This window comes from Synchiropus splendidus, chromosome 5, assembly GCF_027744825.2.
Source record: "Synchiropus splendidus isolate RoL2022-P1 chromosome 5, RoL_Sspl_1.0, whole genome shotgun sequence".
Classification (NCBI taxonomy): Eukaryota; Metazoa; Chordata; class Actinopteri; order Syngnathiformes; family Callionymidae; genus Synchiropus; species Synchiropus splendidus.
Window position 1 is genome coordinate 4,066,757 of NC_071338.1, and position 26,338 is coordinate 4,093,094.

The 26,338-nt window shown below is 41.4% G+C and overlaps 1 protein-coding gene across 3 annotated transcripts in view; it reads left to right on the forward strand.

Moving 5' to 3' along the window:
* Positions 1–5,154: 5,154 nt before the first annotated feature.
* Positions 5,155–26,338, forward strand: part of nhlrc2 (NHL repeat containing 2) — a 61,658-nt gene continuing 40,474 nt past the window's right edge. For all 3 annotated transcript variants that reach the window (XR_008414496.1, XR_008414497.1, XM_053864467.1), the window contains exons 1-6: positions 5,155–5,403; positions 6,966–7,118; positions 7,695–7,744; positions 12,616–13,021; positions 22,367–22,488; positions 22,599–22,728. Coding sequence is in view for 1 of the 3 variants with exons in the window: in XM_053864467.1 (XP_053720442.1) it covers positions 5,241–5,403; positions 6,966–7,118; positions 7,695–7,744; positions 12,616–13,021; positions 22,367–22,488; positions 22,599–22,728 (1,024 nt within the window). In the remaining 2 variants the exon portion in view is untranslated. The remainder of the gene's footprint in view (positions 5,404–6,965; positions 7,119–7,694; positions 7,745–12,615; positions 13,022–22,366; positions 22,489–22,598; positions 22,729–26,338) is intronic.

Below are 26,338 nucleotides of genomic sequence, written 5' to 3' on the forward strand. Positions count from 1 at the left end.
GCGCTGCAGTCTGCTCTTGTCCCTGGAGGTGGCACTGTTGTACCAGACGGTGATAGAGGAGGTGAGGATGGACTGGATGATGGCCGTGTAGAACTCCACCAGCAACTTCGTCGGCAGTCGTAGTTTACGTAGCTGCCTCAGAAAGAACATTCTCTGCTGGGCCTTCCTGATGAGGGACCTGATGGTTGGCTCCCATTTGAGGTCCTCAGTGATGGTGGTTCCCAGGAAGCAGAAGGAGTCCACAATAGGAATGGGTGAACCAGCCAACATGAGAGGGGACGGAGGAGCTGTTACTCTCCTGAAGTCCATGATCATCTCCACTGTCTTCTGAGCGTTGAGCTCCAGGTTGTTGTTGCTGCACCAGGACACCAGCCGCTCCACCTCCCTCCTGTAAGCCGACTCATCTCCATCTGAGATGAGCCCGATGATGGTGGTGTCATCCGCAAACTTGATCAACTTCACGGACTCGTGGCTGGAGGTGCAGCAGTTAGTGTACAGGGAGAAGAGCCATGGAGAGAGAACACAGCCCTGAGGAGACCCAATGTTGAGGGTCCGAGTGTCGGAGACAGTCGTCCCCAGCCGCACACGCTGACTTCGGCTGGTCAGGAAGTCTGTAATCCATCTGCAGAGGGAGTCAGGCACGTCCAGCTGGCGAAGCTTGTCTTCAAGCAGAGTTGGAAGAATTGTATTAAAAGCAGAGCTGAAGTCCACAAACAGGATCCTGGCATAGGTTCCTGGGGAGTCCAGATGCTCCAGAACGAAATGAAGGGCCTGGTTCACTGCATCGTCCACAGATCTGTTGGCTCTGTTGGCAAACTGCAATGAGTCCAGGTGAGAAGCAGTGATAGATTTCAGGTGAGAGAGAACCAGGCGCTCAAAGGACTTCATGACCACAGACGTCAGTGCCACCGGTCTGTAGTCATTCAGTCCAGTGATCCTGGCCTTCTTGGGAACAGGGATGATAGTGGAGGACTTAAAGCAGGCAGGAACATGACAGGACACCAAGGAAGCATTGAAGATGTCCGTGAACACAGGAGCCAGCTCAGCAGCACAATGATTCAGGATGGCAGGGGAAACTCTGTCTAGACCTGCCGCCTTCCGAGGGTTCAGCCTCCTGAACTGAGTGCGCACGTCTTGCTCCATGATGTCAAGAGAAAGAGGGGGGAGGTGAGGGGGTGGCTCATCAAAAGTGACTGTGATCTTTGCTGTCTCAGTGACATCATTGGTCTTAGTTGTGTCACTAAGAGACAGCACAGTCCTTTGTTTGAAAGTGGAACATGGGGCTGGAGAGACCACAGAGGTGTTGGTGCAAAATGGCTGCTCAAAGCGACAATAGAAGTTGTTAAGATCCTGTGCAAGAGTGAGGTTGTTCAGACTGTGGGGGGCACGTGGCTTGTAGTTAGTGACCACCTTGAGCCCTCTCCACACCGCAGCCGAGTCATTGGCTGAGAACTGCTGCGTGAGTTTGTCAGAGTATGCGGCCTTAGCTTTCTTCAGCTCCCTCTGAAACCGATACTTCAGCTCTTTGTAGCAGTTCCTGTCCCCACTCTTGCGAGCTGCCTCCTTCTCCCGTCTAATCTGGCTGAGTTTAGTTGTGAACCAAGGTTTGTCATTTGCATAACTCACCTTGGTGTGCGTTGTAACTATGCACTCTTCACAGTAGCTGATCCATGAAGTCACAGTGTCTGTATATTCATCCAGATTATTGGTCGCAGCCCTGAACACCTCCCAGTCTGTGGTCTCCATGCAAGACTGCAGCTCCTCTTTAGCTTCACTTGTCCAGATCTTCATGCTCCTCACAACAGGCTTTGCCAGCTTCAGCTTCTGCTTGTATGTAGGAACAAGATGAACCATCAAGTGGTCAGAGAGTCCCAGTGCAGCTCGAGGGAGGGCGGTATAGGAGTTGCGGAGCGATGAGTAACAGTGATCCAGCACGCTCTGCTCTCTGGTGGGACATTTTACAACCTGCCTGTACCTGGGAAGCTCCTCACTCAGATTTGCCTTGTTGAAGTCACCAAGCACAATCACAGGAGAGTCCGGGAAAGTTCGCTCCACATGCAGGACCTGATCCGCGAGCGCACTCTGAGCCTCACGTACATCCGCGCTGGGCGGGATATATACGGCAGCCAGAATGAATGAAGCGAACTCACGTGGGGAGTAAAACGGCTTACAGTTCACGATCAGACATTCCAGAGAGGGAGAGCAGTGCTGGAAGATCACCGTCACGTCCGTACACCAGCGATTGTTGATGTAGAAACACAGTCCTCCGCCTTTGGTTTTGCCGGTGAGCTCCGGAACCCGGTCCGCACGGTGAAGCTGGAAACCCTCCAGATGAAGCGCAGTGTCCGGGATGAGATCGCTCAACCACGTCTCCGTGAAACACAAAACACAAGAGGAGGAGAAGTCTCTGTTCCGTCTCAACATCAGCGCCAATTCATCCATCTTATTGCTGAGCGAGCGGACGTTGGAGAGGATTATCCCGGGAAGCGGAGTGCGCGATCCTCTTCGACGAAGGCGAACGAGCGCACCGGCACGTTTCCCTCTCCTCCTCAGTTTCTTCCGCCCCGCCAAAAGATGAACTAACTCCGCAACTGACACCAAAAATACTGGTAGTAAGTCAGACGGAGTCATAGCCCTGATGTTCATCAACTGAACTCGTGTGTAAGAACACGCAGATGCTCCATCAAAACACAAAAATAAACAAAATAACATGCACGGTAATTCCAGGCCAGCCATCGTCGGCGCCATCTTGAATTCTTGCTTATAATATTTATAAGTGAACTATTAATAGTATGAACAGACCACTACCTGCTTCCTTAATTACCTGCTAAATACAACTTGCCGTTAGTACATGCTACTTTTTACTGATGAGATGAAACAAGACAACCTAATGACAAAACAATGCCTGACATGTTTATAAGATGTCCATTTCCATGCAGTTGCTGGACAGGACATTATCAAATTCAGTTCGGAAATCTGGATAAGAGCTGTAGGTAGATGGCAGCTCCACTGTAGCTCCACAGGTGTGACCAACAGGCCTTCTGCTGAGCCCAGTCACAGAATTGTAGCAAACCTTAATATGGTCAACACAAATGACCGAGGCAATGGTGCAAAAGCGCAGGAATTTCTCTACCCGGTCTGCATTTTTTATGTAACGCTGGAGATAGGTGAACGTTTTTCCTCACACTGAGACAATGCAGGATTGTATCGAGTAGAAGTGCTACTTTTTTGCTTTCTTTGATGCAATGACAGTACACTTTCCAAGTTTGGAAGAATCACTTTTACCCGTGACAAGGGTTGTATTAAGCTGTCCACAATAAACTTTGGTTCCTGAAAGGGGGCTTTATGAGCCATTATTTCAATAGTTTTCTTCAAGGTTTGCCTTGAAGGAATGGAACAGGATCCTATTCCTGTGAAAAAAATCCACCAACACCTTCTCCTCTTGACTCTCCATCTCAGCTCCTTGAAGAGCTTTCTGAAGTGCACATCTGTCGTTAGGCAGAATGAAATTGAAAAATTATGTGATTAAAATGTCAGCATCCACAGTTTCGACTCCACAGACACAAGCTAAAATTAAAGACACGGCAAGTCTCACTGGCAGAATTCCATATTCAAGTAGTCCTTTGGTCCATATCCTACCAACTGCTTGCCATTCAGCAACACCAAAATCTGGCCTCAGCCTAGGAATCCACTCCGTTTCCCCCTCACACTGCTCTTTGTTCCCAGAATCCTCTGTAAACGTCCCTAGAAACCCCTGACGCATCTACAGCATTTTCATTCACAAACTTCATTTGGCTTTCCAGCGTGTCCAAGTCACTATCCTGTGTGCAGATGAAAAACATCACTATGTCAATTAATATGACATCACAAAGTTCACATCACAGTGCAATGATCTCTTTCAGACAGCAGGTGACAGTAGCGCCACTGCAGATAAGATTCAAAATGTAAATCCGCTGTTTGAGAACATTTGTTAAAGAATGAACTCAGGGTTTGCCATAGTCCTACCTGCACAGTTTCCAAAGCCTCATTGTGATTGGGCTCAGCAGGCTCTAAGAGCTGCATTTCAACTTAATTCACCTCAAGGGTCTTAAAGATGGAACTAGCATGAAATTAAATGGTATCTTAAAAATGTCAACGATTAAGTGCTTGATCCTTCAATTGGTCAGTGGAGAGTAAGGTGTATGATTTAAAATATTTTATTGTGTTTTCCAATTCTAAGAATAATATAAGTGCATTTTTCTATCAGTAATTCTGTATTTCGTTTTTGCCGTAATCATGTGTTAATTGCAAAATATTACCTGTGAGCAGTCCTCAAGGTTTTCATACTGGAACGTCACAACAAACTCATCATCATGCAAAAATCATCTTCATTATTCCACACAACTGTGTCTTCCATACTGTCATCACATTCAAGCAGGATTAATCTTCAATTAAGAACATTTAGCTAAAAAACATTCATTCCAGTGTACTAAAGGTCTTTGTATTTTATACAAAGACCTTTAGTACATGAAACTGAGGCAGTATATTTTATACTTAAAACAGGCAGTATATTGTATTAACTCTTTTTTAATTGAATATAACACGTGTCTATTAGTCTAAGAGAGTGCATGTGCACACCGGTAAACGTGCAGTTATGTGAATTGATTATTTTTTATGATCAAAATAATTAATATTTGTCATTGTAATCTGGAGATTGTACGTTTCTATCTGCTATTATAATTTTTTTAATCCAGTATTATTGAATTATTAATAATTTTAGACTCCTCCAATACATTACACCTGCGCTGTGCATTGCTTCCGATACAATGCGGAGTGTATGGGAAACATTTCTCCTTGAATTTGTTTCATATTGATTTCAAAGGAGCAGGAGTGAGCTCATCTGTCTCTGAACCAGGTTTATGTCAACCGTGGTGCGGCGCTTGAGTCAGTTTATGTTGTTGGATTAAAAAAAAAAAAAAACCTAGAATAAATAATTAAAACATACAATTTCTTAATCTAGACTCAAGAAGTTAAAAAAGGATTTTAATTAATTAAACACAAATTCATCGTCTGTGCGCGATATAACCATGGACGCATGCGCTGACAGTGACAACCAGTAAACGTCAGTTGGCAAAGCATGCGCAATTTCCGGTTCCAGTACCGGAATTTCCGGCGGACCGCATCGGCAAGTGTCAGACTGTAACGCCAGATCTTGCACTGACAGCTCGTATACCGTCACGCTGTACTCCGTCGTTTCAGTTATGGCGTCTCAGTGTACCCTCTCTTCCCTGTTTGTGGCCCAAAACCAACTGGAGTCAGACTTGTACGGAGCTCAGTCTCAGCAGGAGAAGGAAAAAATTGTTCACGCCTATTTGGAGAGAATGGACGAGCGTGAGGACCTAAAGATCCGCGATTTTCAGACGGGTAAGAACACTTTTTCTTATTTTTTGACAGAGAACCTAAATTTGGGTAGAGTAAAAAATGTTATCATTATGTTGTCTCCCTGTCGGATGCTTGTCGACACCTGCAGATACATACACTGTTACACTTGAAAAATTGTCCGTTCTTGAATGTGTTGTTGCAAAATGAAGACTCACACCAAGACGACGGTTCAGTTGCGTTTACTCCGTGAGTCCTGAACATACACACTGCACGCTACGGTGTAGGCTGCCTTGATTGACAACTTACCAAAATCCCAACTCTAACTTTCTGAGCACTGATTTGCTCTCACAACCGGAACTACATACACATTACACAAACACCCAGGTGTAGATTAAATGATTCTACAATTTCACAAATCATCTAAATATCTGATAATAATTGGAATTGTTTAAGATGTTCCGTAGCACAGTGTATAATATCCAGTGTTTATCATTATGTCATGTGAAAATTTCTAATTTGTTTAGTTAGCCTGTGTGGTCCAGAACCACTTTTTGCTTGAAAATGGCCCGTTATTGAAGGGCTTTATAAAATCCATTCTGGCACAAAAATCCTGCATCATCTGCAGTGTCTGCGCAGTGTTATTAGACAGCTTGTGGGCTGATTGTCCCAAACTGTTCTGAAGAACTGGACGATGTCTCCTGATCTGAAAGGTCCTCTGAATTTCCATTCAGCATACCCAAGTGTGAGTCAGGTTGATGCCCACCAGGCTCTTTGATATGCTTCGTCAGCGTAGGTGAGACAGGACCTGGGAAAATAAACCTTTCCTGTGAAAAGATTAGTTGCTGCGGACCTCTGTTTGTGCACAACTAACAGAAAGATAAAACATGCCAAGACAAATACATCCTCCACATGGTCTTGAGAGGAATTCCATTCCGATTGATCAGTGTGATCATCTGATCAAACATATTGAAATAAATGGATAACACATAACACTTCATGAAGGTGCACATGAACATGCCGGTTTTTGCTGTGTTTTTCGTGGGAAAATCCCGGACGAAGGAAACATCATAATAAATGAAGTCTGTTGCTCCCGGAACTCAGTTGCATTATGCAGTACATAAACAAGTTGTTCCTTGAACATCTGTCAGCGGTTAAAAGTAATAATAATAATAAAAAAAAAAAGTCTAACACGATGAACATATTCTTGTATGTTTCACATCATGAGAATATCTTTAGACTTTTTAAAAATAAATTTTACAACAAGATAGATTTTGGTTGGAGGGGATGTGAGAACAATGAATGATTTATTTTAAGGAGAGACACACAGAGAGGGGAATACAAACCAAGTCATTTTATTTTATTTATTTAAGATTTCAGTTCATTCGATCGAGTTGTGCCTCTGTCCACGAGGAGAGTCACATCTGATTAATCCTTTCTGGAAAGTAAAAGTTTACAGATGTATGTCTAACTTAAAAAGAGACTTAAAAAGACTTTTTTTTTAGCAAAAGGTGTACTGAAATGCTTTGAAAAGTCAGTATCATAAAATGTGTTGGTTACTGTAATGGGGTGGTCGCATATCTTTTCTGCCTTGCATCATCTTGCAGGTCTGGAATGGCTGAACACAGATGGACCACTGTCACTAAACAAGGAGCTTGCTGGGAAACTGGTTCTGCTGGACTTTTTCACTTACTGTTGTATCAACTGTTTGCACATCATGCCAGTCCTGCACAGAATTGAGAAGAAACATTCTGTCACAGGTTGGTGTTCTTTATAAATATTAATAAACTTACAGAGTTCACATGTAGCATGTAACATTGCCCCTACCCTTCTCCCCTCCTGACACACCAGGTCATCTAGTGGCATAATAAGATGCTTTTTAAAAAAGAAACAGTCAACATCTATTTGTCCCAAATTAACGTTTTATAAAAACGAACATCTGAGTCAAATAATACAGATATTAACTCAGTTGCAGTTGCCACGATCACACTTTTACATACACGGGTGTCCTGGCCGATTGTTTTACTTGGCCGACCTTGATGAATTAAAAAAAAAAAAAAACTTGTTTTAATGATTCTTTCCATTACTTCAGGTTTCCACAGCTTTGTTCATCTTCAAGATAAACATACAATTGTAGCAGCTGTGTAACTATGAGGTTTTTCTGAACTTTCACATGCCCAGATACCCCCTTGGTAAAAGCATGGAAGTATTTGTTCAGACTTTATGACATCAGTGTATCCATAATTAAATACTTAAAAATACTTGCTTGTTTTGTCCAGTGGTTAATCAAGATACATGATATTTATCTGATATGTTATTTGGATTTAATTTGACAGATGGACTGGTGATCATTGGGGTCCATTCTGCTAAATTTCCCAATGAAAAGGTAAGTTGTCTCTATTTCATTTTTTATGTGTATGTTCATTGGGCAATGTAGTAGTAGTGTAGTTAATGTAGTAGTGTATATTAATGTTAACGATTACAGTTATTATACCCAAGGTTCAATATCAATTATTACATGAGTGGTTAATCTGGTCTCAACATAATGTTGTTGTTTTTTTGTAGTATTTTATTTTCCAGTTTTCAATAATGCAAGACAGAACATACATATCCCACCAAATCCCCCCTAAAAAAGAAAAAAAACAAAAGGGTGCACTCCACACACACACAAAGAAATATATATGATCCCCTCGTTCGTACATTATATTTCAGAGAAAAACATTATAGTCCAGAGGTGTCTCGAGTCATCCGTACAATGATCCCACCAAATCACCAAAAGAGGTGTATAGAGTCGTCAGTGCGATACATTAAAAATGGCTGCCAAATCCGTTTAAACTTTTCAGTTCTACCTGCTAAAGCATAGCGAATATTCTCCATGTAAAGGGTATTTGAAAATTCAATCAGCCATATATCAGAGCGAGGTGGAACTTCTTTATTCCAGTACTGCAGAATAGTCTTTTTTGCCAGAACCATGCCATATGAAACTGCCATTCTTTGATAATTATTTAAATCTTCCATTTGTTGTGAGCTTCCTAAAATGGCTGTTCCAGGGTTAGGACATAAATCTCTACACAAAACCTCAGAGCAAATCTGAAATATTTCTTCCCAGTACTTAGTGAGTTTAGGGCAGAAAAATAACATATGACCCTCAGTATGTTCCCTCAGATTGTTTGCATTTGATACATAATGGAGATGTGGATGGGTAAAATGAGTGAAGCTTCACTCTAGAGTAATGAAGCCTGTGTACTACCTTATATTGGATCAACTGGTGCCTTGAGTTTACTGAACAAGAGTGGATATTGCATAGGCATTTAGACCAACATTCTGCTGTTAATTCTGTTCCTATTTCACCTTCCCATAAGGCCCTGTGGTGTTCAGTACTCTGTGTCGTTGAAGAGTCACATAAGTTTACAAACAAAGATACCAGGTGCTTTGTTGAAGTTTTGGTTATTATAAGCAATTCAAGTTCTTCGAGGGGGGAGTAGACTTCAAAATGTGAAATATTATTTTTAACAAAACTCCTGATTTGTAAGTATCGAAAGAAATCAGATGTATGAAGTGTATACTTTTGCTGTAATTGGGCAAGTGATGCAAAAACATTATCGATATACAGATCATTAATGGTGACTAGTCCTTTTCTCTTCCACACCAAAAAACCAGCATCTAGTTTTGATTATTGATTATGATTATGACAAATTGGGGCCAAACTAGAAGTTTCAGGCAACCTAAAGTTGTTTTTAATTTGTTTCCATACCTTTAAAGAGTTTTTAACAATAAAGCCAAGATCTTTCTCGGCTTTGATCTTTCCTTCTTTCGTATGTAGCAGGGTTGGGAGTGAAGTACCAATTAGATTTTGCTCAATAGCATAGGTTGACCCTCGTCTTCGCTTTCAGAGCGAGTTGCTGCAACCTTCTGTGACTTTTTCTTGCTTTTTGTCATAATCTCAGCCTCTTCAAAGCGTTTTCTGTCGTCGAGGTGATGGTGGAAATAGTTTTCAACAGTTATTATAAGTCAGCGTGGAGGAGCCACAAAAAATACGACCTACTCCATCAGGTGCTCACCAGCGCCCCAACATAATGTTCATAATAATTTTGTTTCGAATAATTTACAGTCATTTGTGGGACAGTTTACCAATTTTCCTATAATTGTGTCTTCTCGGAGCTTGGAGTGAACTCACTCATACCCACAATCAAATGGCATCATTTTCTGTCATTGTTTTGTTGGTATGACTACATTTCTCCACTCTATTTTTTTTCTCTGCCTCTTCCACTTCAGTGAATTTTTCATGTTTATTTGCCAATTCCATCTGTCCTGACAAGAAATGAAATGAAGTGAGCAGAGACTCCACGTTTTCAGTTTTGTGAAGCAGGATCAGCAGACCTCTATGTCAGTTACTGGTAGCGGTGCTGCATACGCTGTGAACTAAAGATGGGCAATGATAACAATAATTGTCAAGATAAATATGGGGAGAGGGGCGTCATTGTGATCATTTGACGCGATCATCATTTGAACGCTTTTTAAGTCAAAGTTAAATAAACCATATTTGCATTACAGACTACAAAAAAGGACAGTTGTAGCATGCAATGTCATATGTGTCTTCCTAAACATCGACATTTCAGCCTACAATTAGCCTATACATAGGCTGGCGTAAGCCCTGTTATAAGTCATGAATAGCTGTCAAATTGTGGATGATACATTCAAATATGCTGCACCCAGGCCAACACTGTAAAAACTAAAACAGAAATGCCAACACTGTAAAAACTAAAACAGAAATGCCACACCCACACACCCTCGCACGCACACATGCTCACACGCACTCTCACACATTGCCATCCCCGTGGGACATTGGGCGGTTTTTCATTGACATAATGCTTTCCCCAGCCTCATACCCTAAACCTAACCATCTAAAACAAATGGCTAACCTAACCATGCCCCTGAACCAAACTTAAGCCTAATTATTACCCAGTTATTTTGAAGTTTTCATCCTCAAATTGAAGTTTGAACCTGTCCCCACGAGGCCATAAGGTCCCCACAAGGATAGTGTGTTGTCAGTACTGCTTACACTATTGCTACCTAGGTATTGGTTTCAAAAGCTTGATATTGTGAAAAATTATATGAATGAAGAGAACATTTTAAAATTACTAAATTGTTGAGTGTTGCACTGATTTTTATTCTGCATAACACTTGTCTTCCATACTCATTCCAAATAATGGTCAACATTCATCTACAGTGTGGTATCGGGTATGGACCAGATTCAGCCTCTTAAAAGGGGGATCAGTCATCGGTATAAAATTGCAGATCTTGGGATCATTTAAACTCTATGTTTAGTGTTCACCTTGATACTCCCGTCATAATGATAACATGGCATTAGCTCACAGAAGATACAGTGTTGCTGCAGCAGAGTTTTCAATTTCCACCCGAAGCTGAGCGGATGACTTGTTTGTTGCTGACTTGAATGAATAAATAAATAAATAAATTAATTAATTGATGGATGTCCGCAGCAGCTCGACGCGCGTGTTGACGGAAGTGCTTTGTTTAACGATTGATTTATGAATAATAAAGTAATACACAACACAAGTTTAATTTAGAATATAGCAATGTGAAACGCTGAATTAACAAGCCTAGATCACTGCGCTATCCCACTCTGATTTGTGCATCATCAAATAAAAATCAATGCACAGTCTCTGTAACTGATGATTGGTCAAAATACATGTATCCATTGACAAACTTAGTGGTGGAGAGATGGGCCTGGCGGTACCGGTTTCTGAGACTACATGCCTGTCAAGTGAAGAAATTGAGAATGAAGTAATACTGTCTGTGAACGAAATATATTAGTCGCCTCAATCAGTTTGAGATAGACTAAATAACCAGGATAAAATTGTAAAAGTTGCTTCAAGTTATTTCATGTCCAGTGTCTCCAACTGTGTTATGTGACTTGAATATCAAGATGAAACTGGTCCAGTTTACTTGGATGTAGAGATTCTACACAGATAATTTGTGTATAATACATTATTATTCAATTAAACATGTTTAATTTAAGAATTCTGTACAGCTGTTAGACAGTTAAAAGGCTGTTATTGCATACATTTTCCATTCCTCAATGTGAATTATGCAAATTTCTAAATTCCCATCACTGTTTAAAATATTTGGAAACTATTACAACGGTCAAGATAGCTGACATATTCTGGATGAAGGTCGCCCCCGCCAAACACTATAACCAAGGGGAGGCACTGAACTGTTAAAGAAAATACAGTATTGAGAAAAAATGTCACTCTTTTATTCTCACTTTATACAGTATATGTTCACTGCTGTTTAATTTGTATACATTTATAGTTAGTATGTCTATAGTTAAAAACACTGTATTTAGCACTGAAATAAGTGATGCATATTCCTACAAATGAAACGAAAAAATCTAATTCCCCAAAACAATGCAGAAACAAAATATTAATAGTAAATACATGAGAGGGAAAAAAAAATCCTATATTATATGGCCTGTCGACAGTAAACCGATTTAGACAGAAAAGGAACTAAGACATATTCAACTACTTTTTCCGCATGTGTGGATTTTCCTTACCTGGATCCTGACTGTGTGGCTGTGTAGGTGGGAGAGTTTTCCCCCTTAGAAACTACAGTCTGGCTACAGTACACACCTTGTTGCCTGAACCAGCATTCAGTTTAGATGGTGGTGGATACGTGAAGTTTGTCGAACTCAGGTTGACATAAAAGTATGTCAATTACACTAAATCAGATATATTCATAGGGATAGTTCTAATACATCTTAGTTCTAATCTTAATTTGCAATGTAGGTGTAATACGTTTAATTATGGGTTCATGTTGAGTTCTGCAGGGTAGACATGCAAGTTGCTCACTAACCGGTGGGTTAAATATTTGTATTTCTGTTTCGTTCCTTTGTGAAGCACTTAATGACTGTAAAGTGTCTTGTCAGTCATCTTTTACATTTGGATTTTCAAATATTAAAAGTTGGTATTGTCAAATGCTTACAATTGGTGCATGTGAAATATATGCAGTTGAACATGGACATTAAATAAGTTTAAAATTACATTAAAAAGGGCATGATTGCTGACACTCTGCTAATACTTTAATACATTTATTTAGCTTTCTCAAACTCAAACAACAAACAATACATGTAATTCAAATTCATAGATTTCTCCCTTGCTGCTGGTGTCATTGTATCGTTTGCGGTGACCTTATATTGTTGTTTCTTTTTAAAATTTACATGTGTATTTTTATTCTCAGGTCCTGGAAAATGTCCGCAATGCAGTACTCCGATACAACATCAGTCACCCGGTGGTGAATGACAGCAAGGCCGACATGTGGAATGACCTGGAGGTCTCCTGCTGGCCTACTCTTGTGCTGCTCAGCCCACAAGGCAGCCTACTTTTATCCTTGGTGGGCGAGGGTCACAGTGATAGGCTGATGTTCTTCATTGATGTGGGGCTTCAGTACTACAAGAAAAGGCAACTCATTAAGACTCACTCAGTGGCAATTAAGCTCTACAGGGACTCGCTGCCTCCAAGCATCCTCTCTTTTCCCGGAAAGCTGTCTGTAGAAAACGGCACAAAGAAACTTGCCATCGCTGACACAGGACATCACAGGATTCTGGTGGTTTCCTTATCTGGGCAGCTGCTGCATATCATTGGAGGTAAATTGTACAGTTGTATGCGTTAGTATCAAGAATATAATTATGTTTTGGAATCTGGTAATTACGTGATTAGTAGATATCTTCTTTCAATCAAACATCACCTATTGTAATTTCAAAGCAATATGAATACATTAAAGTTGTTACAGGGACTCTTTAATTTAACCTTATTGTCAGTGTAGTACAGTAGAAGCAGTTCAATAGTTTCCCTCCCACCACTGTTCCACCACAGTTCCAGCCACTGGAGTGACCCCCCTCTTCATGATTGTCTTTGATTAATGTAAACCCCACCTACTCATTGCGCTACGATGTGTGAACTGAAGGTAGTGCTTTCTCTTCATACACAAAGCCCAGTGTGACTAGTCAAAGCTGGTCTCGCACCAACTTCAGTTGTGTTTTAAGACAAGTGGAGATATGGACATGGAGTTTTGACGCACTTGATCCCTTCAGATGCCCTGCATGCTCAAGCAGCTGTGTGTTTTGGATCATTGTCCTGGATAAAGGGATGGTCTGATCCAAAATGTTGTCTTGTGTACAACGCAGCATGCTCCTTGATTATTTAGTGCTTTAAGTAAATAATGCCTACGCTCCCGTTAATCATGTGCTACCAGGTTGCCATACAGTATAATGTTAAAAGTTCTGGTCTTTCTTGAGGGTGAAGTTTGAATCATGTGTTGGAGAGCCCCTTTGTTCTGGGCCTTTCACTTCTGTCTGTTCCAACAAGCTCACTATTCAGATGCTGATTGTTGAATGATGTTGATGAGATTGGCAAAAGAAGTAATTAACTACTTTTTTTTTTGCTAAGATGACCAACACTGGGCAGTTCTAGGTATAGGTGCACCAGGCAAATATCCAGGTGGTCATCCTACACTGTGGCAAATGGCCGTCTTTTGTGCAGTGTGGATAAATGATGATCCAAGTCAGTTGATTTGATGGACAGCTATGTTCATGCGCTAATTTGTCTGGTGTATATAATATTAGCATAATAATTGTGATCTGCGAGCCCCTTGTTCATGAACAGATCAAAGTAGATGAAAACAGATAGATGGTACTTATACTGTGCAATATTACATTTGATTTTATCAAACAGATTTATGGCAAGTCTATTATTTTGATACACCTATGTCTCAATGAGTCTGTCACATCCAACAGACTTTGTGAGTGTGTGTGCCTTGATGCTGACAGACCAGTGGAACTAAGGTACAGTCAGACATCATGAAAAGCCAACATCTCCCTGGTAAACTAATGAATTTTGTCTAAAACTCCATATTGTTGTCATGATACTGTCAATTGTGTGCTGTCATAACAACACATTGCGGTTTGGAGTGTTGCATGCTCAAACTCTGCAACAAAATTAACTACTGGTTTTATTTTATTTATTTATTTAAAACATGGGCAAGTAAAAAGGCAAAGTGATCGCAGACTTTACTGTGACAGCTAAAGTTGTGTTGTAAGTCCAGGCTCCACCAGCCACGGTCTTCATGCAGGACTCGCAGTGCCAGATGCCCACAGGCCTCCTCTTCATTTTTGTCTTGCCACAGAAGGAGCAGGTGTACTTTGCATGTCGGGAGATTTCACTTTTCTTCAACTGTAAAATGTTGACTCAAAGCTGTGATGTTGGGTCTCTCGTGTGAAGGAAATCGTGAGGGGAGCTCATTGTTGTTGTCTGTCACAACTAGCTGTGGTTTGGTCTGACCGGACGGTATTGACGATGGATTTAATTATTTCACCGCAATTGCTAATGAATAATAGACAAAATACATCACACAAGTTTCACTTAGATTGTGACGATGATCTGAATTTTGAATTTTGACCACATCACGGTACACACCACTCCCAAGTTTCAGATTCAGGTGGCCAAAGAATGCTACATCTGACACACACAAAACAGCAGTGGATTTGGTCGATTCTGTCTAAACTAACTAAACTAATTTTCTATAAGTCATGTTGATCATGGATCTGATGCCGGAAATCATAAGTAAAGGATTCTGATCACTGTCTAGGTGGACACCATTGTTCAAAATCAACTTCGCAAGCTGTCAGATCCCTGAGGTGTGCACCCATAGCAGCAGACTGATGCTGAGGAACGAGAGCGCAGCAGTCAGAGACTCACGATATGTGCAGGTGTTTGATAGCCTATATGTTTTTGCCATTATTAAGCTGATAAACATTAGATATTTTATTGACACACACGTTTACTTAAATTAATAATGTTGGGCTCTAACTGTTTTTACTTCTGTGATCCTGCAGCTGTGCAGCTGTTTTGATTGAGAACAGTGAGGAGGAAATGCACTGATTTTGCTGAAGATGACTAGACTAGTTATTGATCAACAAGCTGAAACAAGCTGCGTAATCCGGGGCGTCTTGATTGATCCATGCTGCTCTCACAACACGTTGAACACAGTGAGAGAGATTCCTGATGTTTGAGAAGATTTTAATCATTTAAGCACAGATCCAGACGTTTGAAATGATCAATGAATCGCCTGGTGATCTTCAGTTCGGCGTCTTTCCTCTTTGCTGTGCTCATGCAGACAGCTCTCCTGCAGCCACATCACGGCAGTTACTGCAGCGCACAGCATTATTCATTTAAGCACATCTGTCTGTCAAAAAATCAGAAATCAGATGTTTATCAACCTAATAAAGGCGAAAACACGTGAGTTATCAAACACCCGCACAAGTCGAGGACCGCTGCGCTGTTTTCTGCAGCTCCAAGCTGCGCACCACAATGTTCTAGAAGTTTTTTTTTTTTTTTTTGTAGTATTTTATTTTCCAGTTTTCAGTAATGCAAGACACAACATACATATCCCACCAAATCACCAAAAGAGGTGTATAGAGTCGTCAGTGCGATACATTGAAAATGGCTGCCAAATCCGTTTAAACTTTTCAGTTCTACCTGCTAAAGCATAGCGAATATTCTCCATGTAAAGGGTATTTGAAAATTCCATTAGCCATATGTCAGAGCGAGGTGGAACTTCTTTATTCCAGTACTGCAGAATAGTCTTTTTTGCAAGAACCATGCCATATGAAAATGCCATTCTTTGATAATTATTTAAATCTTCCATTTGTTGTGAGCTACCTAAAATGGCTGTTCCAGGGTTAGGAGATAAATCTCTACACAAAACCTCAGAGCAAATCTGAAATATTTCTTCCCAGTACTGAGTGAGTTTAGGGCAGAAAAATAACATATAACCCAAAGTTCCCTCAGACTGTTGAGTTTCACTCTAGAGTAATGAAGCCTGTGTACTACCTTATATTGGATCAACTGGTGCCTTGAGTTTACTGAACAAGAGTGGATGTTGCTTAGGCATTTAGACCAACATTCTGCTGTTAATTCTGTTCCTATTTCACCTTCCCATAAGGCCCTGTGGTGTTCAGTACTCGGTGTCATGGATGAGTCACATCAGTTTACAAACAAAGTGATAAACAAACAAATTCAAGTTCTTCAAGGGAGTAAACTTCAAAATGTGAAATATTATTTTTAACAAAACTCCTGATTTGTAAGTATCGAAAAAAATCTGATGTATGAAGTGTATACTTTTGCTGTAATTGGGCAAATGATGCAAAAACATTATCGATATACAGATCATTAATGGTGACTAGTCCTTTTCTCTTCCACACCAAAAAAACAGCATCTAGTTTTGAGGGAGGGAATAAATGATTATGACAAACTGGGGCCAAACTAGAAGTTTCAGGCAACCTAAAGTTGTTTTTAATTTGTTTCCATACCTTTAAAGAGTTTTTAACATAAAAGCCAAGATCTTTCTCGGCTTTGGTCTTCCCTTCTTTCATATGTAGCAGGACTGGGAGTGAAGTACCAATTAGATTTTGCTCAATAGCAACCCAAGGTGGATTTGTGTCCTTGACATCACCAGGAAATGCACTATTCCAATAAATAAGAGCGTGAGCATTTGCTGCCCAGTAGTAGTGTTGGAATACAGGAAGAGCCAGGCCGCCTAGTTTTTTAGATTTACAATATGTTTCTTACATATTCGATGAGTTTTGTAACCCCAAATAAAAGCCAATATAATTGAATCCAAAGTTTTGAAGAATGTTTTGAGAATAAAAATTGGCACATTTCAAAATACATAAAGGAACCTAGCCAATGTGACCATTTTTATAGCATTAACTCTGCCGATCATTGACATTGGGAGTGTTCGCCAGTATTCTATATTATTTCACAGTTGGTTGACTACTTTTACAGAGTTTTAATCATACAAACAATCTGTCTGTTTACTCACGGTAATTCCCAGATATTTTATTTGGTCAGTTATCTTGACTGGTAGATCACTCAGAAACTTTGAGTCAGCACCATTGCCCAGAGGCATTAATTCACACTTTTGCCAGTTCACTGTGTATCCAGACATATTTCCAACTCTTTTAATGAGATCTAACAGCGCTGGGATAGATTCTTCAATTTGTGCTAGAAACAATATAATGTCATCAGCGTACAAAGCTATGTGGTGATCCATTTTTCCCAGATGTATCGGGGTAATATACCGGTTGTGTCTAATACTAATTGCCAATGGCTCAATGCACAAAGCGAATAATAGAGGGCTCAATGGGCATCCCTGGCGAACTCCACGCTGAAGATTAAATAACATAGATCGGTCCGAGTTGGTTATAATTGCTACAGTTTGTCGACAAATATAGCATCTCAACCCAAGAAGCAAAATTCTCGCCTAAGCCAAATTTTTTAATGGTTGACAGCATATACTTCCATTCAACTTGATCGAAAGCTTTGTGCGCATCAAGTGCAAGGATTGCAGACTTTGAATCTTTGTTCCATTTATGATTAACAATATTTAATAGTCTGCGTACATTAAAAAATGAAAATCTCCTGGGAATAAAACCTGTCTGGTCAGGGTGTATTACAGTGGATATGTGTTCATTTAACCTAGTAGCTAAAATCTTAATCTATTTTGAGATCACAATTTAAAAGCGAAATTGGTCGATATGATGAAGGATCAGTTTCAACTTTGTCTTTTTTTAGCAACGAGGATATATTGGCATCGTATAAAGAACATGGTAAACTTTTGTTTTTAATTGATTCTTTAAACATTCTGAGCAACAAGGGTGCCACATCCTCCGCATATGCTTTATAAAACTCAACACAATACCCATCCGGCCCACTTGACTTGCCATTTGGAAATTCCTTTATTGCATTCAGGACCTCCTGTAATGATATTTCAGCGTTGAGTTTCTCCCGTGCCTCATCTTGTAATTGTTTAAGAGGAATTGAACTCAGAAATGTATTTATTTCTGTTTCAGTGACTACGTTTTGGGAGGTGTACAGATCTGAGTAGAATCTCTTAAAACAATCATTTATCTCCTGATGGTCAGTGATGATCATACCCTCAGGAGATGAAAGTTGAAGTATAGCTCTACTGGCTTGCGTTCCTCTCAATTGCCGAGCAAGTAAAGATGTGGGTTTGTCCCCCAATTCAAAGTGTTTATGTTTGATTTTTAAAAGCATCGTGTTAACCTGATTAGTAAGAATAGTGTTATATTCATGCTTTAGCTTTACAATAGTTTTGAGTGTCGGTGTTGATGGATTTACTCTATATTGTATCTCAGCATTTGTAATTTCTTGATCAATTTCAACTAACCTGGCTCTTCTTTGCTTTTTTTCTTAGCTTCATAAGATATCACAGTCTCAGCACAGATATCTAAAAACTCTTCATTCTTAAGGAGATTAGGGTTCAAACGCCAATTGTATTGAGCTTTTTTTAAACCAAAATCAACACTTCAACACAGCCCCACTAACTGGGCTGTGATCTGAAATTAGTATATTTTGATATTTTAATATTTTGATGTGGAGACAGGGTTTTTGAATGTGTGGAAGACCTGTCCAGTATTGTAACTAAGACACAATTGAAATCACACCCTGAAATCAAAGTTGTTTTTGATATGTCAGGAATACGTTTGAAAATGCTCCGAAAAAACTTATCGAAATTAGGAGCATATATATTCAATAATGTCACATGACACGTCAAAATGGTGCCTGTCACGATTACATGCGGCCATTTGGGTCTGTTTGAGTAGATATATGATTGAATGGAACATTCCTTCGATTAATATTGCCACTCCACGTGCTTTCGCAGAAAATGTTGATTGATACGTTTGCCTTACCCATCCACATCTCAATTTCAAAACTTCTGTATGCTTAAAATGTGCCTCTTGCAAAAATATTATATCAGCGTGCAAACTTTCGAGATAAGAGAACACCTTGGCCCTCTTAACAGGATTATTTAGACCCTTCACATTCCAAGAACATATATTAATGTTTTTACTAATGACATTACTAGAACCACCCATGTTCTCAATTATTCAACTTATTGGAGCTCACTGCACAAGGACTCAATGGAGTGCAACAAAAAAGAACACAAGAAAAACAAAACCGTCCCCAAAATACCCTGGTCCCCTGCCCCCTAGAGACCTGAGACAAGTGAAACCCCCATTAGGATGCACATGCTGGGTTATGGACCCTAACATAGCTCTGGTGAACTATCCAAAAAAGTGCTACACAAAGCAGAACATGACACAAAGGCCCAACACCACACTGACATTTCCATCAAAATTTAGAATAACTGAAGAAAAAACCAAAACATTAAATCACCTTATAATGAGTACTAGCATAGGCTAAATACCTTAATATAATAAAACTAAATTTTACTAATTGTTGTCGTTACTACTACCACCAAGTCTATCTCTGAGTTTCAGTCAGAAGTTTTAGTCAAGTTGCTGCATTCAGGTGAGGCTCCTGGAGAACATGGTTAAATTCACCTCAATTTCAGCACCTGGAGAATGCTACAATGCGTGAGCCGGCTCTTTCTCTATTTTTCATTTATTATGAAGATGTAGTTTGACCACCAGGTCCACCATCTTGAATCCCCCGTCCACAACCACCGATTGAACTAATTTGTCGATGTATTCTAGTTGGGCAGGTGCCAGGACCAATTAGCTTGCAACCAACTTACTGTGAATAAAAAGTAGCTGGTGGTACCTTTAGGCTTCCACGTGCATAAAATATTTTTGAGGTTGATGCCACAGCCAGAAAAAAGCCGCTCCTGATACACCAACCTCACAATACGATACGATATACCATATTAACCTCACAATATGTTTTGTATCACAAAATCAATTCATCAATACGCTTCAATAACCTTCCAACACATTTGCATAATTTTCTGAAAGATTATAAGGTTTTGGTGCAGCTTCTTGTCCCTTCGTGTCCCTTTGAACCTCATTTCTTCTTGTAATACAATCCTATAAGCCAGGGGTACATAGTATGAGGGAATTGAAGTATACATTGATTTGAATGCAATGAAGCATACATTGATTTGAATAATATAATCTTGAATAATAGTCTCGAACTGTATAAAACTAAAATCTTAAATCACAATACATCAAGCCAAGAAGGACAATATCTAAAAGAAAAAAAAAACAAACGAGCAAAGCACTGCAGTACATTAAAAAAAGTTTAAATCCAACCCTGGTCATTGTGTTTAGTAGCACCCCCAACCCTACAAGATTACAAGGAGAGAGCTAGAAATGGGAAGTACATGCAGCAGGTTTGGGTGATCAAGGATAGAGAGGGGAATGTTTTGACAGAAGTGTGTTGGGAAGATGGAAAGAGTACTTTGAAGAACTGATGAATGAGAAAAATGAGAGAGAAGAAGTAGGAGTGGCCATTGTACATCAGGACGTAGCAAAGATTAGTAAGGCTGAAGTGAGAAGGGCATTGAAGAGGATGAAGAGTTGAAAGCCAGTGGGTCCTGATAATATACCTGTGGAGGTGTGGAAGTATTTAGGAGAGGTGGCAGTAGACTTTTTGACTTGAACTTTTAACACTGTCTTTGAGAGTGACAGGATTCCTGAGGAATGGAGAAAAGTGAGCTCGTGCCCATCTTCAAGAACAAGGGAGATGTTGAGCCATACAATGAAGTTGAGGGAAAGTAGACTAAAGGCAGAAGTTGGCATATGTGAGCAACAGTTTGACTTCATGCCAAAAATAGCACCACAGATGCAGTGTTTGCTTTGAGGATGTTCAGATGACATTGTAATCGGTGGTGAGAGGAGGGAGCAAGTGGATGATAAGCTGGAGAGGTGGAGGTATGTCTTAGAAAGGAGAGGAATAAAGTGTAGCGGCAGTAAGACGGAATAGATGTGTGTGAATGGATCACATCACATCAAACGCATGACATCACAGGCATTTTATTTACCTTTAAAGTGCTCAAATTGCGCTGTTTTCGCCCGCGTGTCCGCAGTTCTGCCAACAGTGGCGATCTAAACAGCGCTTATATGTAAATAAGATGTGAGGAGTTAATGATTCAAGTTCAGAACATTGCGGAGATTGTTTCATTGTTTCATGAGTCCGTCTCGATGTTGGACCCGTTTCCAAAACTAGAACTAGAGGATCGCTAGAAGTGATCCTCATGTATTTTCCTGTGGCACAGACAGAAACAGTGCACCCGCGGCTTATAGACCGGTGCGGCTTATGTACGAAAAACATCGATTTTCCTTCCCCTGCATTGATATCGAGATATGTATCGTATATCGAGATATAGCAGAAACATATCGAGATTCGTTTTTTTCTCAATATCGCCAATCCCTCGTCTCAAGTGAAGTGAAGTTTAAGTGTCTTGGGCAAATCAGAGCAGCAGGGGCGGTATTGCAGTCGCTCTACCGCACTGTTGTGTGTTAGAGAGAGCTCAGCCAAAAGGCAAAGCTGTCTATTTACCGATCAGTCTTCGTCCCGTCCCTCACCTATGCTCATGAGCTGTGGGTCCTGACTGAAAGAATGAGACGAGAGTATACAAGTGGCTGAAATTAGCTTTACAATAGTTTTGAGTGTCGGTGTTGATGGATTTACTCTATATTGTAAAAGTTTTATCCGATGGGTAGCAGGCGTATCCCTTAGAGATAGGGTGAGAAGTTCTGTCACTCTGGAGAGAGTAGAGCCGCTGCATTGTGAGGAGTCAGTTCAGATGGTTTGGGCATCTCATGGGGATACCCCCTGGACGCCTCCCTTTGGGGGTGTTTCAGGCATGGCCAGCTTGGAGGAAACCGGCCTGGGAGCGTCTCAGGATGTCCCACTTTGGAGCTGGTGGATGTTGCTTTGGAGAAGGCGTTTGGCATGGCCTTCTGAACATGTTGCCCCTGCAACCTAGCAACGGATAAGCGGATGAGGATGGATGGAGGGTAATCTGTAATGGAAATAAATTATTTTAAATTAACAGATTACAAATTGTAGGAAAAATAGAAAGTGCAAGTAAATGTCTCTTTTTTTAACGGTAATTGTAGTGCAGGTGTTTGATTGTATGAACTAAATATGGATGCTGTTTAAAGGAACTCAACCTGGAAAACAAGACGGCAGCTTGACTGGCTCCAGCTTCAACTCCCCGCAAGGTGTGGCTATGAAAGGGGAAATTATATATGTTGCAGATACAGAAAACCATCTGATTCGCAAGGTGATTTCATATTGCTTGTATATTCAAGTCTTTCTTTCTGCCATCCATCTCATCCCTCTCTCTTTGGTGATACAAGACCAGCTGTTTATTCTGTGTCTTCTGTCCAATAGATTGACCTTTCAGAGGGACAGGTCACCACACTAGCTGGTGACGGCACTCAAGGCACAGACAAGGAGGGTGGAAGAGTGGGGCCCCAGCAACCAATTAGCTCCCCTTGGGACGTCACTCTTGGTTCTACTGGTAAGTCACGAATAACATAGAATAGAAGTTATTGTATTGTTCGCTGTGCTATTTCTATTCTGAAAGCAATGTATCTCAAAGAAAGGTGTCAAAATTTGTCCGAGACTTGTGCTGTGTTTCCGCAGTGTGATCTGAGTTGGTAAGGATCAGGTTTGGTCAGAATAGGTCCCTTTCTCCTTGGAGAGTAGCACTCTTTTGGATCTGTTGAAATGTTGGCGGTGATGTCAGGACTGCAACTAACTTATTATTATTTTCGTTGTTGACTAATCTATTCATTATTTTTTTTGATTAGTGATAAGCCGGAGTGGTGGTGATGCGGAGCCAGTGGCACGCAGCGACGTCAGCGAGTTGGAATCTAACCTCAGTCAGGAACAAATTAAAGGAACAGAAATTAACATACAGCGGTTGGACAAAATAATTGAAACACCTGAAAGCTTTTTTAGCTGTTGTTTCTGATGTTTCTATTATTTTGTCCAACCCCAGTATCTTAATGATTCCAGAGAATGTGATAATTTGTCACTGCTCCTCAAAAACAACCAGTTCTCGATGCCCATCCTACCTTGGTGTAAACGTCATGTTGCTGTTGGTGTAAACAGCATGACGTATCGACACACAGATTTTGACGTTGACTTAACTTTGTTGTCAACGTTATTGATGACGTCGGCTAATCGTTGCAGCCCCAGTCATGACCTTGTGCTGTTTTGTTCATTGTTTCAGAATCAGAATCAGATTTATTTCCGTGGTTAGTGGGGATCCCACCAACTAGGGAAGTGCTTTGGAAAACGTGCTGCTCGGGTTGTGGACAATCAGGACAATGACAATGAGGAACAGTGCAATGTCATATTTTCTCTGATCATGCGAATGGGTGCATAGTAAGTCACAAACAACTAGTGACGATCACAATTTTCACGTTTGTTAATGGAACGATAAAGAGTGGTGGTGGGTGCTATGACAGTATATGTTGTCGGTAACGCAGAAAAAGGTGTATCACGTCATTTGTCTTCTATCATTTCCATATTTCTGTCTATCAATTCAAGTGAACTTGAACTATGTAGGCTATTCTTACAGCAAAGATGATCCCAATTTGTGGAATCTTTTGTGTTTTTTGCAACACTCCGCTGTTTTACATTCATCAACGTTTCGAAACTCACATACATGACTATGATTTGTACATGAGACAAAGCAGCTTGGTGAGTCAGAAGGCCTTTGGTTCACGGTTGTTGTTAATCACGATTGTTAAATACATGAAACTCTCATGACATGATGATGAGTCTTACCCTTGTCAGAATCAGCTTTATTTTTAGTCTGCCCTTGTCCCTTAAAGTAGCGTCCAACACGCTGATAGAGAAGGTGACGATGGACTTGATGATGGCTGTGCAGAACTCCACCAAAATCTTAGTGGGCAATCGTAGTTTCCTCAGCTGCTCCAAGAAGTCCACGATAATTTCCACTGTCTCCTGGGCGTTCTGCTCCAGGTTGTTATGGCTGCACCAGGACGCCAGCCGATACACCTCCTTCCTATAAGGGCGCTTTCACACTGCAGTGTTCTGTCTCGGGAGCCTGAATCCGAGTTGCCCCCGTTGAGATTCTTCACACCTCTGCCTCGCTGTGCGACAAGCCTCGCTCCGCGTTTTCACTTCTCACCCACACCAGGGCAGCAAATGCCGGAAGAGGCTTTGTCAATGTGAATGCGTCATCAGCAATGCGACGGCACAGTTCATGATCAAAACTGGCCAGTAAAGGGTCTGATCGCTGTCTGGGCGGACAACATCGTTGGAAAAACAACTTCTCAAACCCCCAGAACACTGAGGTAGGTAGGCGGGCGCTGCAGGAAAATTATGCTTGGGGACGGGAGTGCCGCGGATTGATCCCCCCTGCTCTCATGACACATTGAACACAGCGAGAGAAATTACTGACGATCGAGAAGATTTTAGTCAGTGAAGTTCAGATCCCGACGTCAATGATCAATGAAAAGTCTGGTGATCTTCAGTAACTTGGGGAAAATCAGCGTCTTTCCTCTTCGCTGTCCTCATGCAAACCACTGCGCTGAAGCGAGATCAGCACTGAAAATAGTTTCTGAAGAGCGTGGCATTATTCATTTAAGCAAATATGTCTGTCAGTAAAATCAGATGTTTATCAGCCTGATAAAGGCGATAACACGAGTTATCAAACACCCGCACAAAACGGAAGTCCCGGTCCACTGCACTGCGCTGCAGAGCGTAATTTTCCTGCAGCTCCCGGCTGCACACTTCAGTGTTCTGGGAGTTTGAGAAGTTGTTTTTAAATGATGTTGTCCGCCCAGACAGCGATCAGACCCTTTACTGCCCGGCATTTATCAGGTTTGTGTGGAGTCGCGCTGGACACGTAGTTTCCGGCATCTAGCGCTGAGTCGCCAGAGGTGTGAAGCTCACCCCCCGCTGAGCCACCCGCTGAGAGTTTCCCGAGACAAAGTGCAGGTCTACAGCAGTGATCAGGTGCGGCCAAAACCCAATTCGCCTGTGTTCACATCTTGGACTTCTGAGACGAAAGAGCTTTGTCTCGAGACAGAACCCAATGCACCGCAATGCCAGAACCGAGAGTAGAAAAATCTAAAGAAAAGTGCAAAAGAGCAGAAAAGCGGACAGAATGACAGTATGACATGTGTAAATAATGAGGAGAACGTACAAGTAAATGAGAAGAACAGCAAACTTGTCATCACGACAGCCTGTCACCCGGTTTCGGCGTTCAAGAGTCTGACAGCTTGGACATAGTAGCGGTCCTTAAGTCTCTTGGTCCGTGCAGGCGGGGTGAAGAGTCCGTGCGCTGGGTGTGAGGTGTCCTTGATGATCGTTCTGCTGTTATCGATGTCCTGGATGCATGGGAAACTGCTGCCTGCGATCTCTTCCACCGCTCGTACTACGCTCTGCAGAGCTTTGCGGCTCGGGGCAGTGCAGTTCTCCTACCACACTGTGATGCAGCTCGTCAGGAGGCTCTCGATGGTGCACCCGTAGAAGTTAGCGAGGGTGTCAGTGCTCATACCGAACCTCCTCAGCTTCCTCAGGAAGTAGAGCCTCTGTCTGGTTTTCTTCACCACAGTGTTGGCGTGTAGATTCCAGGGCAGGTCCTCCGTGATGTGTACACCGAGGAACCTGAAGCTGCTGACGAGCTCCACCACGGCACTGTTGATCTGGATGGGGAAATCGAAGTCCATATTCATCTCCTTGGTTTTGCTGGCATTGAGGGAGAGGTTATTTTCCCTGCACCAGCTGGTCAGTGAGCTCACCTCGTCTCTGTAAGCGCTCTCATCGTTGTTGGTGATGAGGCAGATGATGGTGGTGTCGTCCGCAAACTTTAGCATGATGTTAGAGTCGTGCTTGGCAGTGCAGTCATGTGTGAATAGTGAGTATAGAAGTGGGCTGAGGACGCAGCCCTGGGGTGTAACTGTACTGAGGACAAGAGGTTAGGAGAGATGGTTACCGATTATCACCGCCTGTGGTCTGTTGGAGAGGAAGTCCCATATCCAGCTGCAGAATGACTTCTCAAGGCCGAGGGCATTGAGTTTCGGGACCAGTTTGGAGGGGATCACAGTGTTGAATGCCGAACTGTAATCGATGAAGAGCATTCTCACATG